This window comes from Rhodotorula paludigena, assembly GCF_050403205.1.
Source record: "Rhodotorula paludigena JCM10292 DNA, Rt_paludigena_JCM10292v1_ctg11, whole genome shotgun sequence".
NCBI classification, from domain to species: Eukaryota; Fungi; Basidiomycota; class Microbotryomycetes; order Sporidiobolales; family Sporidiobolaceae; genus Rhodotorula; species Rhodotorula paludigena.
In genome coordinates, this window is record NW_027481447.1 from 181516 (window position 1) to 195363 (window position 13848).

Consider the following 13848-nt stretch of genomic DNA (forward strand, 5'->3'; position numbering starts at 1 on the left):
GGCCACGAGGACACGCTCGAGCGTGATGAGCGCCCTCGAAAGATCCGCCAGCGGCTCCAAATGCACGCTGAGACCTGGATCGTCCGCCCGGAGAGGAACGCAGAGCTCGCGATGACCTGGCGGGGCAGCCGTCGGTGGGGCGGGAGCGATCACACTGCTCTGGAGCGCTCGGTCTCCCTGCGCAGGAAATGCAGGGCGCATGGGACCCCCGAGCCGAGACAGCGAGACGTCGATCAGGTCGAGGAAACCACTTCCGAAAGCGGCAAGCCAACGACGCCCGTCACGGCTCGACGACGGGGAACCCAACGCGAAGGTGATGACGGGCGATCCTCATCTAGCGACGAGTTTCCCGTCGCAGTCAGAGACACGAACGCGCGTCTGCGGTGTGCGGAAGATGCTGCCAGCCGCAGCGACGCCCTGAGCACGCTCATCCCGCCCCGCACCCTTTCCTTAGCGCCTAACAAGAAGATGCTAGGTTTGCGGACGCGGTGGAGGTCCCGGCAAGCGAATGCCTGGCTGTCGCCAGCCACGAAAGCAGACTCAGAGGAAGAATAGTTCCCGTAGCGACGAGGACAAGGTGTCGGGGTCTGGTCGCGAAGTGCTTGGTACGACCTCGTGCGCCTGTGCAGGGTCAGTGGACAGCGTATAGAGCCCGTGCTGCCCATCAGACTGTCCGAACGGAATGAGAGGAAGTCGAGCTCGGGTCGTCGGCTCCCCCGCCTTTCGCGCGAGTCCGAGCTGCCGGCGTCGACCTGTCCGGTCTCGCGCCGCACGCTCGCAGAGCCAGAGATGCCTGCACCCAAGCGATACTTTGACCAGGACTCGAGCGCAGGGCCTAGCCCGGCCAAGCGCAGCCGGAGCGATGGTCCGCCGCGAGGGGGAGGAGGACGGGGACGAGGAGGAGGCGGTAGGGGTGGACGCGGCGGGAGGGGCGGCGGGAGGGGAGGGCAGCGCGACGAGCGGCCCAAGAAGGAGCCCTTCAAGCCCAAGGAAGGCTTCATCGCGGCGGGGCTCAAGGCCTAGTGCGTCCTCTAGCTCCAGGCAGCTGATGAGGCGAGTGCTTGCATGCTCACCGTTCTGCGGACAGCGCCGACGCCTCTGCCGATGCTTCCAAGACTGCAGAACAGTCAGTCGACTCCGCCGACCCCAACGCGCACCACACAACTCTCTACCTCTCGCATCTCCCTCCCACCCTCACCTCGCCGCAACTCACACTCATCTTCTCGTCCTACGCGCCCGTCCGTGCCGCCTTCGTCGTCTCCTCGTCGCAGGGCGGCGCCGGCAACGATGCCCCAGCCTTCGCCGGCTCCTCCGCCAACATGATCTCGCTCAAGGCGGGTCGCGACCGCACAGGAAAGGCCGCCTCGCGCGGCTTCGGCTACGTCCGTTTCGTCCTTCGCTCCGACGCAGAGCAGTGCCTCGTCGAGTGGGGCGGGAAGGACGGCCTGCCGCGTTCGGCGGTTCGCGAGCTCGAGGGCCAGGCTGGCCTCGAGGGCGTCAACTGGGACGAGGTGTGCGGATCCGGCGGGATCCGCATGTCGTGGGCCAAGAAGAAGCTTCGCGAGGGCGAGAAGCCCGAGGGCGGAGAGAAGCGCGTCAAGAAGGAGAAGAAGGGCGCCGACGGAGCCGACGACGAGGAGAAGAAGCCGGCGTGGGATTACAATGCCCCGCGCACCGTCGTCATCCTGGGGTTGCCTGTGCAGCCTCGGACAGATGCCGCAGGCGACGCCGAGGCCGAAGGTGCGGAGGAGGACAAGGAGGCAGGAGACGAGTCGGCTGTGCAGGTCGACGAGGCGGATGAAGGCGCCGCCGCCGAAGGCGAGGACGATGGTGAGAAAAAGGGCAAGGAGCTCGACTGGAAGAAGGCGATCCGCCAGCGCGCGAGGAAGATTGGCGAGGTGGAGAATATCCGCTTCCCATGGAGGCTCGCTTCGGGCGAACAGGCTGGTGCGTGCTTTCCTACCTTGCTCAACAGCGCCCAGCTGACCCGCTTGCGATCGCAGCGCTGGTCGTCATGGACACGCCACGGCACGCTCACGACCTCATGAGCAAGCTGAACAATCACGTCTTCCGTGGCGTCCTCGTTTCTGCCGCCGTCAAGAGCTCGTGGGACCTCTGCCAGCGTCTTGGCCAGGCCAAGGGTGGCGGTCGTCTGCTCGTCCGCAACCTCGGATTTGACGTAAGCATAGTCTCGCGGACAGGGGCATCTTAACGGAGTCACTGACCTCGGAACTTGCAGGTCGACGTTCCCGACCTTCGCGCCGCCTTCGCCCGCTTCGGCCCCCTTCACTCGATCATTCTCCCGCGCAACGCCGCTACCTCGCGCGCGCGTGGTTTCGCCTTTATTTACTACACGACGCGCTCGCACGCCGAGGCGGCGCTCAAGGCCGTCAACGGCACGCGCATCTACGCGGGCATGGCGGCCGAGCGCATCGCCAGCGAGGGCGGCAAGGAGGGCAAGAAGAAGGAGGTACGCGAGAAGAAGAAGGCGGAGAAGGCGCAGAGCCAGGGCGGCGGAGGCGAGAAGGGCCGAGTCGTCGCTGTTGACTGGGCGCTCGGCAAGGACGAGTGGAAGAAGACGCAGGACGGAGAGGATGACGCCGCAGCGTCTGCGGACGAGGAGGACGGCAGCGCGTCTGAGGGCGAGAGCGACGAGGACTCGGAGGAGGAATCGGACGAGGACGAGGACGAGGAGGACAGCGACATGTCGCCCGTCCCGGAGGACCTCGAGCAGGACTCGGACATGTCGCCCGAGCCCGAGGGCTCAAAGGCCAAGGCGCAGCAGGATGAGGACGAGGACGAGGACGAGGACGAGGACGAGCAGGGCACCAAGCAGGAGCAGGGCACTACGCTCTTCGTCCGCAACATCTCTTTCGAGGCGACCGAAGCCGAACTCTATGACCTGTACGTTTCGCTCGTTCGTAGAATTCTTGCGCACGCGCTGACGCAATCTTGCGCAGCTTCAAGCAGTTCGGCCCGGTCCGCTACGCTCGCATCGTCTACGACCCGACGACCAAGCGCTCGCGCGGCACAGCCTTCGTCTGCTTCTGGCAGGGCGAGCATGCGGCAGCTGTCCTCAACGAGTCCAAGTCGCTCAATGAGGGCTTGTTCGGCGAGACCTCGACGAAGAAGACTTCGCTCCTCATGGCCGACCCTGGCTCGTCTACCGCGTCCCGCCTCGCCCTCCATGGCCGCGTTCTCGCTGCTGTTCCCGCCGTCTCGAAGGGCGACGCCGACAAATTGCGCGAGGACCGCGACAAGAAGGGTGGTGCCAAGCTTGACCGGCGCAACCTGTACCTGATGCGCGAGGGTGGTGCGTTACTCTCTCGTCCTGCAGCACGCCATCATTCAGCTGATCACAGTTATTTGCAGTCATCTTCCCGTCCTGGGCGATCGCCAAGACGCTTTCGGCAGCCGACATGGACGCGCGGCAGTCATCGTTCGACGCACGCAAGGGTCTCTTGCGGTCCAACCCATCGCTGTATATCTCTCGCACGCGTCTCTCGATCCGTCAGATTCCGCTGTACGTCTCGGACGGCATGCTCAAGCGCCTCGCGAACCACGCCATCAAGGAATTCGACCGCGCCGTCAAGGCGGGCGAGCAGAAGGCGCTCACAGAGGAGGAGCTCGTCACATTTGTTCCCGACGCGAGCGGCGCCAAGGAGCCGACGTGGAACAAGGTCGAGCGCAAGAAGGGCATCCCGCTCGGCAAGGTGCGACAGTCCAAGATTCTGCGCCAGAATGACCGCGTCGATCCCGTCACCGGCCTCGGGCGGTCCAAGGGCTACGGCTTCCTCGAGCTCGGGACGCACGCCGACGCGCTGCGCGTTCTGCGGTGGGCCAACGCCAACAAGGAGGTGAATCGCCTGTTCCGCGGGTGGTGGCGCGAGGAGCTCGACAAGCTCGTCGACCAGGTCGAGAAGGGCGAGGGCAAGGTCGGCAAGGGGATCAAGCCCACCGAGCGCGACGACCGCCTCAAGCGCCTGCTCGAGAAGCGCCGCGAGCTCGAGGACGAGGAGAAGCTCGCGCAGGAGAAGGACGCCAAGCGCGAGGCGCAGGGCCGTGCCGCTGCGGGCGAGGGCGGGCGCAGCAGCAAGTGCCTGATTATCGAGTGTGCGTTGCTCCTCTCTTCCTGTCTCTCTCTTGTTGCGGTCCCTGTGGCTGACGTCGCTCACCTGCCGTTGCAGTCTCGATTGAGAACGCCGTGACGACCAAGCGCCGCGCCGAAAAGGCAGAGCGTGCGCGCGAGAAGGCCCGCCGGGCCAAGGTGCGTCTCGTGCTCCCGTCCGTGCGACAACGACCGCTCACGATTGATCCGACCTTGCAGGAGCGCGGCGGCGAAGAGAGCGAGGACGAGGAGGGCTCGGACGCCGAGAACGAGTCTGCTTCGCCGCAGAAGAAGGGCGGCAAGAAGGGCGACAAGAAGGGCAAGAAGGGCGGCAACAAGCGCAAGGCCGGCGGCGACGGCGATGAGGGTGCATCGCCAAGCAAGCGCGCGCGCAAGGGGGCCAAGAAGGACGGCGACGCAGCCGAGGAAGGCCCGGCCAAGGAGGGCGCGCGGATAGGCAGCCTCATTGGGCGCAAGCGCAAGATGCGTGCCAAGGGGAAGAAGTAGACGGGGTGCCGCATGTCGACTTTCGCGTGCATCGCAGGCTCCTTTTCCTTTCTCCGCTTCGGTTCGGTCACGTGAGCCCCGCTTGAGCTTGCGAGTGCAGAGGAATCTCTCGTTAGACAGGGGGCCAGGAGACAAAAGATGAACCGCCTTGCAATGCAACGCGCTCATCGCCGGTTCGACCGCTTGACTGCCTTGTCAAACTTGCTCCTCTTGGGCGGCCCACCATCGCCCGAGACTCCGCTCGTCCCCCTCGAGTCGAGGTCGCGCTCCCCGCCACGCGCAACCTTAGGGCGCTTCATGCCGCGCATCGCGTCGTACGCCTTCTCGCGACGCTGCTCGCCGCCGCGCCCGGCGCCGAGGAGGTCGTCAAACTCTGCGCCAAAGCCGCCGAGGCGGCGCTTTCCGCCCGCGCCGGCGCCGAGCCCGCCGAACGCAACCTCCTCCTCCTGAGCGCGGCGCTTCTTCGACTCCTTCTTGCTCATGTGCTTGCGCGTAAAGTGGTCCATCTCGTACTGCTCGAGGCGCTTGAGGTGCCGCGCCGTGCCGCTCTGCAGCGACGGGTCGTGCGAGACCGACAGACCCGACGTCGCTTCAGCGTAGGGCGTCGAGGAAGAGAGCGTGTGCGAGATGTCCGAGATGAGGTGCGACGGAAGCGACTGGTCGCGCTTGGTGCGCTTGCCTGCGAGAGGAACGGGGTTGTCAGGTTTGAAAGAGCTCGAGTTTGACGGCGTGCAACACGTACCCTTGGCGGGAGCCTCGACATAGGGCATGGCGGCGAGTCGCGGCGGGCGGTACACGCCTGCACGCTCCTCGGCCTCCTCCTCGTCCTCCTCCTCCGACTGTGTGCGATCGAGCACAAGGTTTGCAGGGTTCGGGCGGAACGCGAGCGGGTCTGTTTGGGCAAGTACAGGTAAGCCTCGAGGTGAAAGGCTGAGCGCAAACCACGCGAAAGACGCACCGTTGAGAACGTCTTCTTCGTTCTGCGCGCCCTCCTCGTCGAACTGGTCTGCCTTGCGCACGAGCTTCTCGACCTGGTACTTGAGGCGCTGCTCGAGCGGGACGATCTTCTCGAGGACGACGCGAAGCTTTACGAGGTGCGCGACGACGTCGGCGGGGCCGTCGGTGTCGGTGAGGGAGCGGCCGGCGAGCTTGAGGGAGAAGAGGGCGACGAGGTGCTGCAGGTACGACACGAGGACGTGGTTCTTGAGCGAGAGGAGCGAGATGCCCGACGAGTAGTCGAGGTCGGAGGTCGAGTCGGCCCTGCAGTGGGTGCGTACGTGAGCGCCTGCGGGCTGTGGAGCGAGGCTGGGAGTGCGCACCTGTCCTTCCAGCCGTCTGCAGCGTCCTTCACGGCCTGCACACCCGAGCGGATGTCTGCGAGGAGCGAACGGAGCGTGGCCAGCTCGCGCTCGCTCGCGGGGTGGTTCTTGCTGGGCTGGGCAGCGGGCTGCGTGCTCGTGGGGTTGTCCATCGCTGAGCTTGTCCTGTCCAGCGGGAGCGCGAGAGAGCAGACGCGGGCCAACCTTCGCCTCACAAGCTCAAGCTCGACCTCGCCCTCACCTTGACCGCGACGCTCCCGAGAGACTGCAGGGACGCATCAGGGACTCTTGCGACACCTCGTACGAGCCCTGCCGCGCTTACCGGACCCAGCTACGTCGAGTGTGCACTCGCTCCACCGGCTCTCATCGCCTGCATCCACCGCGTCTCTCTCCTCGCTCTGCACCGCGCTAGATTGCGTGTGGATCCCCAGACAAGAGTCAGTACCTCTCATCACGGTGGTACGCAAAGTGGCACGCCCAACTGACGCGTTGTCGCCGCGCAGTGGTCAACCTCCTCGGCGCGACCCTCCCCGACCGCAAGCTCGTCAAGGTGCGCACAGCTCTGCCTGGCTCGTCACTGCTGCTGCATGTCGTATAGCGCGGTTTCTGGGTGTAGAGCCGCGCTCATCCGCTCCTCGTGGCCTCAGATCGCGCTCCTCGCCTTCCACGGTGTCAACCACCACACCTCGGCGCGCATCATGGCGCGCCTCCAGTTCCACGACCAGATGCGCGTCGCGGATCTCACCGAGCCCCAGCTCAACGCCCTCTCGGCGCTCCTCTCGGCGCCCGCCGCCGCTCCTCGACCCTCGACTCCCCTGCGCCCCTTCTCCCTCTCCGCCTCTTCGTCTTCCGCCCCCGCCGCCTCGTCCTCGTCGCCGTCCGATCTGACCCCGCGCGACCCGCCCGCGCTCTCGGCCGACCCGCTCCCGAACCTCGTCCTCGAGGAGGACCTGCGCCGCGCGCGCCGCGCCGACATTGCGCACCACCGCACGGTCGGGACGCTCCGCGGCAGGCAGCATGCGATGGGCCTTCCTGTGCGTGGGCAGCGGAACCGCACCAACGGCAAGACGGCCAAGAAGCTCAACCGAATCGAGCGAAGGGGGTTTGCGAGTCTGAGCGCGGCGCAGCAGGCGGTCGGAGCAGTGGGGTGAGTCGCGCTCGTCCGCCTTCTCCGTGCTCGCAAGGATGTGCAATCTCTTGCTGGCTCGCTTGAGAGGCGTATCACTGACTCGTTTCGCCCTTGTGCAGGTCCGCTTCGCCCAGCCGATCTGTCGTCCTCGACTCGCTGCGGACATTGCACGCTGCGTCGGGCCGTCCATCCCTCTCCTCGCTCTTCCGGTAGCTTTTCCCTTCGCAATCGCAACGTCAGCAGTGCCTCTGTGGTGATGGCATCGAGCACGAGAGCAATCGTACACGCGTTGTGCCTGCATCCGCTTCGTCCCTCCTGCGCGCTGGCTTCTGCTTTCGCTCTCGCTCCGAGTGCGCTTCAGACTTTGCTGCACACCGCGGACGCACGTTCGCACGGGTCCTGACGCCCCTTTGAGCGCCCTCGCCTGTCTCCCGTCTGCTTCCCCGCCGCACGGTCCCCTCGCCCCGTCGTCCTCCTCGCACCTCGCGCCTCGCCATGTGCACGGCCGACGCGATCCTCTTCTACGGCGTGTGCGTAATGGCCGCCGACCTCATCTTTGCCGCGCGCGCCTGGTCCGAGATCGAGCCGGCGCTTCGGGCCATCGAGCTCATCCAGGCGAGGAGGAGGAGGGGCGCGCTGCAGACGACGGGCGCGGCGAGGGTCGCAGACGTCCCGGACGAGGTCTGGGAGATGGTCCTGCGCGAACTCGCCACCGACTCGGCGCAGGAAGAAGAGTACGCCTTCGTCGACTCGTTTCACTACTGCGGTGGCGACCCATGTACATGCGCGCCTCTCATTCCTCGCGCCGGCATCGAGCATTTCTCGGTCTGCGACGAGTGTGTCACGTTGGTCTTTGACAGGGGTGGAATGACAGGTCACTTCCGCGGCGACCTGAAGGTGTGTTGAAGCCACTCAGCGGCCATCCTCACGGCCAGTATTGACACACGCTCCGCATAGATGATCCAGACTTGTCTTGCGCACTTCCGACTGCGGCTGGCGAGCGAGCACGCGCAGAACCCCAACGATGGCGGCGCCGAGTCTGAGTTGGCATCTCTCGCCTGCCTTTCTTTCGAGCCGTCTGCCGCGCGCAGCATGACGGGCCCTGAGGCCTGTATCAAGCTTTCCCACGAGATGAATTCGTGGGAGGACAGACACGACCTCGTCCGCCTCTGGCCCGAGTCGTTCGACGTACCGTTCGGTGCAACCTCGCGGTTCCACCAGTTTCTCCGCCTGTTCGACCTCCGCACCTACGAACCGATCCGCTTGGAGCGCAGCCGCAAGAAAATGCCTGCAAAGAAGCGTGGCGACAAAGACGAGGCGACGGAGGTGTGGCCGCGCGCGTTTTCGCGCGGTTGCGGCACGCCCGGATGGCACCTCTGGGTTCGCGCGGAGGATTGTGCCTAGGTGCTGCCATGACGGGTTCCCGTACTCTATTGTGCTACCGCGTCGCTGCCTCGTCTCTCGAGGAGAGTTGCGCAAGAGAGCTCGTCGCGACGGGAGAATCGCAATCGCGAGCCCGCTCCTTCTCATCCGTGTTGCTGGCTTGGGGCGCCGGAATCCTGCCAGAGCGCTTGACGGCGCGAGAGCATTACGAGCAAAGCAGCGCACGCAAAACGTCGATCTCTCCTTGCATGGCGAGGTAGCCGGTCAATTGCTGAGTTGACTACAAACTACTCGGACGATCTGGCGTATCACATCGTCGGGTGCTGCTTGACGCCCTGCAAAGCTGGCAGCCATCCAACGCGATCCTTGGTGAAGAGCTCGACTATGGCAGTCACGAAGAGTCAGCGATTCCTGACCGCGTCCTGCACATTGGAAGCTTAAACTCACTGTCGGGCTTGAGGACCGACTCGTGCAAGCCCAGATCGTCGACAGCGCCGACGCGCACAAACGCAACGTCGGGATGTCCACTCGAAACGCGGTACATGAGTCGGCCACAGTGGTCGCACCAGTACTCAGTCATCGTGTGTCCGTTGCGCGGCGCGCCGATCGTCTCGCACTGGCCGTACGACTTGACGCTGCTCTTGCCGCGCACGTACTTGAGGTGGGAGAGTGCGACGGCTGGTGCAGGAGCGAAGTGCGTCAGTTTCTGACTTTCGTTCTCGAGGAAGGGCTCGGGAGACGCACTGAAGTTGGTCGCAAACATCGAACCGCTGATCTTGCGGCAGTCGGTGCAGTGACAAAGGAACGTGCCCTTGAATCCAGGTCCTTGGGTCGGCTGGAAAGACGGGAGTTCAGCGCGAGTAGCAAGTCGGTCGCAAGCCGTCGAACGAAGGACGGGAGCACGCACCACCGAGATCTGCACGGCGCCGCAGAGGCAGGTCGCAGACGCCGCCTTGTCCTCGCCACGGCCGCTGAAGCCGTCGTTCGCGCCGTCCGTGAAGAGCGGGAAGATGGGCTTGGATTTGTCCGCCTCGACGACCGAGGGGACCGGCTCGGTGTGTTTTTCTGACGGCATGGTGATTGTGCGAATGTCGTAGGTGGAGAAGGGAGGGTCAGAGAGTGGTGGGAAGGTACCGGTAGAGAAGAGAGCGACGAGGGCGCTTTTATCGCCATGTTCGCCGATCATTGCGTCTGGGCCCCCGTCTCAGCGTGCTGACCGATTACCCACCGACTCCGGCCTTTTTGCGCGGAATTCCAGTACCAGGCTCTACTTTGTCATGATGATCTGGTGACGTACCGGATTTCGCGCGGTTAACTTAGGATCTCCTCGCGCTCGCAGACGTGCTCTCAAAGCAGCTCGCACGACGGAAGCAACGGAAGGATGCCGAAAGGCCATTGACGGCGTTGCTGTGGGCGGCGCTACTTGACGCAGAAGAAGCTCAAACCCCACCTGCACCGCTCGACCTCGTCGACGAGCGCGCGGTCGTCGTGCTCGTACCACTTGTCGTCGTCGGCAATCTCGCTCTGCTTGGTCGTCTTCCAAAGCTTGTCAAACCGCGCCTTTTTCGCGCTCAGGCGCGACATCTCGACGGGTGACGAGTGGCCCGTGAAGAGGATGAGGGCGGTGAGCGGCGGGAGCGAGGCGTGCAGCTTGGAGAGGCGGGCGTTGAGCGAGGAGAAGGCGGCGGAGACGACTTCGGGGTCGGGCGCGGTAGACTCGGAGACGGAGGGAGTCGAGCCGTTTGCGGCGGGAGTGGCATCGCCTGCGGCGGTCGCAGCGGAGGTCGCGGCGGTCTTTGCAGGCGCCGAGGAGGACTGGGACCCTGCAAATATGCAAAGGGTCAGTTCGCGCCCAGATTTCGAGCGGCGACGAGCACGTACAGCCCAGCGTGTGCGAGAGATCCATGAAGCGCGCGAGGGTCAAGTCGTGCTTGTCGACCGAGTCGAGCATGCCTTGCAGGACCTGCAGAGGACCAAGCAGAGTCAGCGGCCCGTTGGCGCCACTCACCGGCTGAGGGCACGTACCTCGTCATCGTTCGAGCAAGCGATCGCAGTCGTCGCCTTGGCGCCGTGCCACTGGCCAGGCGTGCCGTGGTCGACGACAGCCGAGGTTTTCGGATCCTGCCCGCGCCCGATGCGCTCGAAGATGGTCTCCTGGTCCGTGACGAACTCGCCGAAACCAGGGCCTGTATGCCAAACAAGGATCAAGAGTTAGTCGCGCGCTTCAACAGCGGACAGACGGGTTCGAGCGGGAAACCTGAACGCACCCTTCTCCATCTTGAGCTTGACCAGCTCGACGGCGGTCCTCGCATCCTCCTCCGAGTCGTGCCCACCCGCCTGGCCCTCTGCCTCGTTCGCGACGTGGTTCTGGATCTCCTTCTTGAGCCACTTTTGCGCGAGCCACTTGAGCGAGGCCTTGAAGGGCGGGCCGCGCGGGTGCTGGTAAATTACCGAGGTGTCGATCACGCGCGAGTGAATGAGCTGTGCACGCGTTCATGGCAGCCCATCGATGCTGTCAGCTTCGCGCAAAGTTGCATCGAGCGCCGGCGCTCGAGCGCACCTTGAGCACCTTGAGGTCGCACTCGAGCGAGTGCCCGACCAGGATCGTGTTGTAGTCGAGCAGCTGCGTCAAGTCGCGCTGCACGTCCTCGAGCCTGGTCGTCACGCTTTCGAGCTTCTCCTCCGTCATACCCGAAAAGCTGCGGACGACACACGGCGGATCAGCCTATGCGTGCGAGATGGAGGGGAAAAGCCGTGACGGACCGAGTGAGGTAGTCGAGGATGGGCTTGTCGGGCTTGACGAGCTTGTCGTAGATGCGCTTGCCTGCGAGGTCGACGACGCTCAGCCGCGTGAGCTCCGACCCGTCCTCCGTCAAGCACTGTACACCAAGCAAGACGTCAGCGGGCAACATCGCAGTCAAGGAGTGAGCAGACGCACCATCTCGCAGTCGAGTCCGAGCACCCGCTTCGGCCCTTCCCGCTCCGGCTGATACGGCGCCTCGACCCATCCGTCTGCGCGCTTCCAGTCGTCGAAAGAGAAAGTTGGGTTGAGATCAGTCGGCAGCGGCGAGGGGAGGGGCGAGGGCGTCGGGTAGGCTTGCTCGGCCATCTGCTCGCGATTGAGGAGGTAGACGGAAGGGTCGGAGGTCCGCTGGAGTTGGCCGCCTGTGACGGTATGCCGTACTGATGAGTCAGAGTCATTTTCATCCAGCTGGGCGAGACGAGCGAAAGATGAAAGAGCGATCGGCAACTCACGTTCCTTGCGCGCCTTCTCCCTGCGGTCCTTCTCTGCACCCGTAAGCGGGCACGTCGTGAAAGCCTGGTACGCGCTATGCATGCGGTTCCTCTCGCCCGGTGCCTTGGTCGGGCACGCGTGCGAGAAGAGGCCTTGCATGACGGGGAGCTTCGAGGCGAGGTCGGGTGGGGCGGGGGTGAGAGCAAAGGGGAGGTTGGTCGAGACGGCGGGTTGCGCGACGCCGAGGTCCGGAGTGCAGATACCGGGGATCATGACGCAGACGACGCGGCGGACGTTGCTGCGGTTCTGGTGAGCCAGGAAAGGGGAAAGTCAGGACGAGGCGGTGCAGGACGAAGAGGTCGAGGAAGGACAGACCTTGACGAAGAGCCACTGCTGCGCCTTGTCGTTCGCGAGGAGGTGCAGCACAAAGTCCCGGATGTCCTGCAGGTGCTCAAGGTCAGCTCTGTACCGCTGTGAAGTGGAAGGAGGCGCACCTTGACCTGGATCATGCGTCCTCCGGTGAAACCGCGAGTGTCGAACGAGAAGCTCGGCGGATTCTCCTGCAGCATACGAGCAGTCAGTACACTTCAGGACACTCCCGGGCGAGCCCGCCGATGCACCAGGGCGCGCTGCTCCTCCTTTCGGCGTTTCTTCGCCTTGCCCTTCTCGAGCTTGGAGAGCGCCTTGCCGGCTGCCGTGCCATCCTGCTCGCCCACTGCCGCCTCCTCCACAGCGTCGGACGAGGGCGCAGCATCGTCTGCGAGCTTGCGCTTCTTGGTGTGCGAGTCTGCGACGGCGACCGGGGCCGGGTGGTCGAGCGCAGTCGACGCGACCTTGCCCTGCGCTGGAGGGGCCATGACACGAGTCCTCAGGTGCACTTGACTTCGCTTTAGCTTGCCTAGCCGAAGAGCGAGGACGTAATCGAGCGAGAGAGCTTCGTCGCGGCTCTGGCCAGGACCGCTTCCTCATTTTCCGCTCGCAATCCTTCTGGGCCTCGTTTGACTGGCCGAGCTACGACAGAGTCTCTTCTGCTCGTGTCTGTCGACATCTCAGACTCGCCCGCCATCTTCTCGCTGCTCTCGTCTTCATCAGTCTGGTCGTGATCTCGAGCTTCTCTGGCTTAACTGATCGCCTTGGACGGTGCGCACTGCGCTCGTATCTGTGGGCATACTGTTTTGCAAGCTCGCTGACCGACAAGCGCGGCCCCAGCCCCGTCCCGCCCGACCTGCTTCCCCTCATCCGCATCGAACTGCCATGTGCCGCGCCCACACGCACGTCTTCTACGGCCTGCCCGTCCGCGCGTGGACTCTCGTCGACGCCGCAACGGCGTGGCCGCGCCTCAAGCCCGTCCTGCCCTTCTTCAGCCTCGTCGAGCTCCGCCTCAAGAACGGCTCGCTCCGGACCGACACGCCTTCGGCCATCGAGCGCATTCCGCTCGAGGTGTGGGAGATCGTCAAGGAAGAGCTCGTGCGAGTCGAGATTGCGTCGACGTCCCTTGCTGCGACCGCCTTCGAGCACGCGTGTACTTTTGACGGTGACTGCCTGTTCCGCCAGAATCTCAAGTGCTCCCAGAAGCAGGATTGGGAGGCGCTTAGCCCCGCTAACATGTGTGAGAGTTGCGATGAAGGACTCGACAATTTCGTCCTACTTGCTGATGGCTCGGAATGGTCCTCGGTGCGCAGCATCGTCCTCTCATGCTTCTCCACGCCTGACGCCTGTCTTCCGCAGCTTGTGCACTCCATGGTCACGGCTTTCGGATTGGCGATCGCTAGCTTGTTGTGGGTGAGGCCTTCGGACGCCGATTATGTGGACCCCGCTTCCGCCTTCTACCTCTGCGTCTCACCCTCCGCGGCACTCGAGGCCGACTGCGGCGGCCAGTCGGGTCCCGACGAGTTGAGCATTGCGACACCTACCTCCGATGTGCCTCGCAACGCCAAGACGCGCTTCCTGCGCCTGATCCGCCTGCTCCAGCTCGACCCCGTCTCGGTGACGGGCCTCACGCCTAACCCGCCCGCTGAGCCCACGCCGCGCCGCATGCTGCGCAATCCCGACCGGCGCAAGATTGAGGGAATCACGCTCGCTGAGGTTGAGCCGAGGTGGGTCGTGCTGACCCAGTGCGAGTCGAACTGGTGAAGAAGCCTGCGAACGGAGCTGGCGTACGGCGGTG

The 13848-nt window shown here is 64.6% G+C and overlaps 7 protein-coding genes across 7 annotated transcripts; 4 read left to right on the top strand and 3 right to left on the bottom strand.

Moving 5' to 3' along the window:
* Positions 1-789: 789 nt before the first annotated feature.
* On the top strand, positions 790-4615 carry NOP4 (mRNA-binding ribosome biosynthesis protein NOP4; the record flags this gene model as incomplete). Its single annotated transcript, XM_076647801.1, has 8 exons — positions 790-1022; positions 1088-1947; positions 2004-2179; positions 2240-2904; positions 2961-3313; positions 3373-4113; positions 4188-4267; positions 4328-4615. 8 exons carry the CDS (start codon positions 790-792, stop codon positions 4613-4615), a joined length of 3396 nt encoding a protein of 1131 aa, XP_076506623.1.
* Positions 4616-4779: 164 nt separating this feature from the next.
* On the bottom strand, positions 4780-6086 carry LCP5 (small subunit rRNA maturation protein LCP5; the record flags this gene model as incomplete). The annotated part of the gene is made up of 4 exons (XM_076647802.1): positions 4780-5294; positions 5358-5507; positions 5574-5875; positions 5935-6086. The coding sequence occupies 4 exons, from the start codon at positions 6084-6086 to the stop codon at positions 4780-4782; spliced, it is 1119 nt and encodes a 372-aa protein (XP_076506624.1).
* A 435-nt stretch (positions 6087-6521) lies between these two features.
* On the top strand, positions 6522-7276 carry SWS2 (mitochondrial 37S ribosomal protein uS13m SWS2; the record flags this gene model as incomplete). The annotated part of the gene is made up of 2 exons (XM_076647803.1): positions 6522-7081; positions 7183-7276. 2 exons carry the CDS (start codon positions 6522-6524, stop codon positions 7274-7276), a joined length of 654 nt encoding a protein of 217 aa, XP_076506625.1.
* A 282-nt stretch (positions 7277-7558) lies between these two features.
* On the top strand, positions 7559-8467 carry JCM10292_002298 (uncharacterized protein; the record flags this gene model as incomplete). Its single annotated transcript, XM_076647804.1, has 3 exons — positions 7559-7841; positions 7938-7960; positions 8021-8467. 3 exons carry the CDS (start codon positions 7559-7561, stop codon positions 8465-8467), a joined length of 753 nt encoding a protein of 250 aa, XP_076506626.1.
* A 287-nt stretch (positions 8468-8754) lies between these two features.
* JCM10292_002299 (GFA family protein) lies at positions 8755-9521 on the bottom strand (the record flags this gene model as incomplete). Its single annotated transcript, XM_076647805.1, has 4 exons — positions 8755-8828; positions 8894-9124; positions 9191-9281; positions 9354-9521. 4 exons carry the CDS (start codon positions 9519-9521, stop codon positions 8755-8757), a joined length of 564 nt encoding a protein of 187 aa, XP_076506627.1.
* Positions 9522-9865: 344 nt separating this feature from the next.
* JCM10292_002300 (RNA exonuclease) lies at positions 9866-12538 on the bottom strand (the record flags this gene model as incomplete). Its single annotated transcript, XM_076647806.1, has 11 exons — positions 9866-10269; positions 10328-10409; positions 10472-10632; positions 10714-10927; positions 11007-11145; positions 11210-11325; positions 11385-11611; positions 11702-11987; positions 12057-12122; positions 12176-12241; positions 12302-12538. The coding sequence occupies 11 exons, from the start codon at positions 12536-12538 to the stop codon at positions 9866-9868; spliced, it is 1998 nt and encodes a 665-aa protein (XP_076506628.1).
* A 397-nt stretch (positions 12539-12935) lies between these two features.
* JCM10292_002301 (uncharacterized protein) lies at positions 12936-13814 on the top strand (the record flags this gene model as incomplete). Its single annotated transcript, XM_076647807.1, has 2 exons — positions 12936-13355; positions 13410-13814. The coding sequence occupies 2 exons, from the start codon at positions 12936-12938 to the stop codon at positions 13812-13814; spliced, it is 825 nt and encodes a 274-aa protein (XP_076506629.1).
* Positions 13815-13848: the final 34 nt, after the last annotated feature.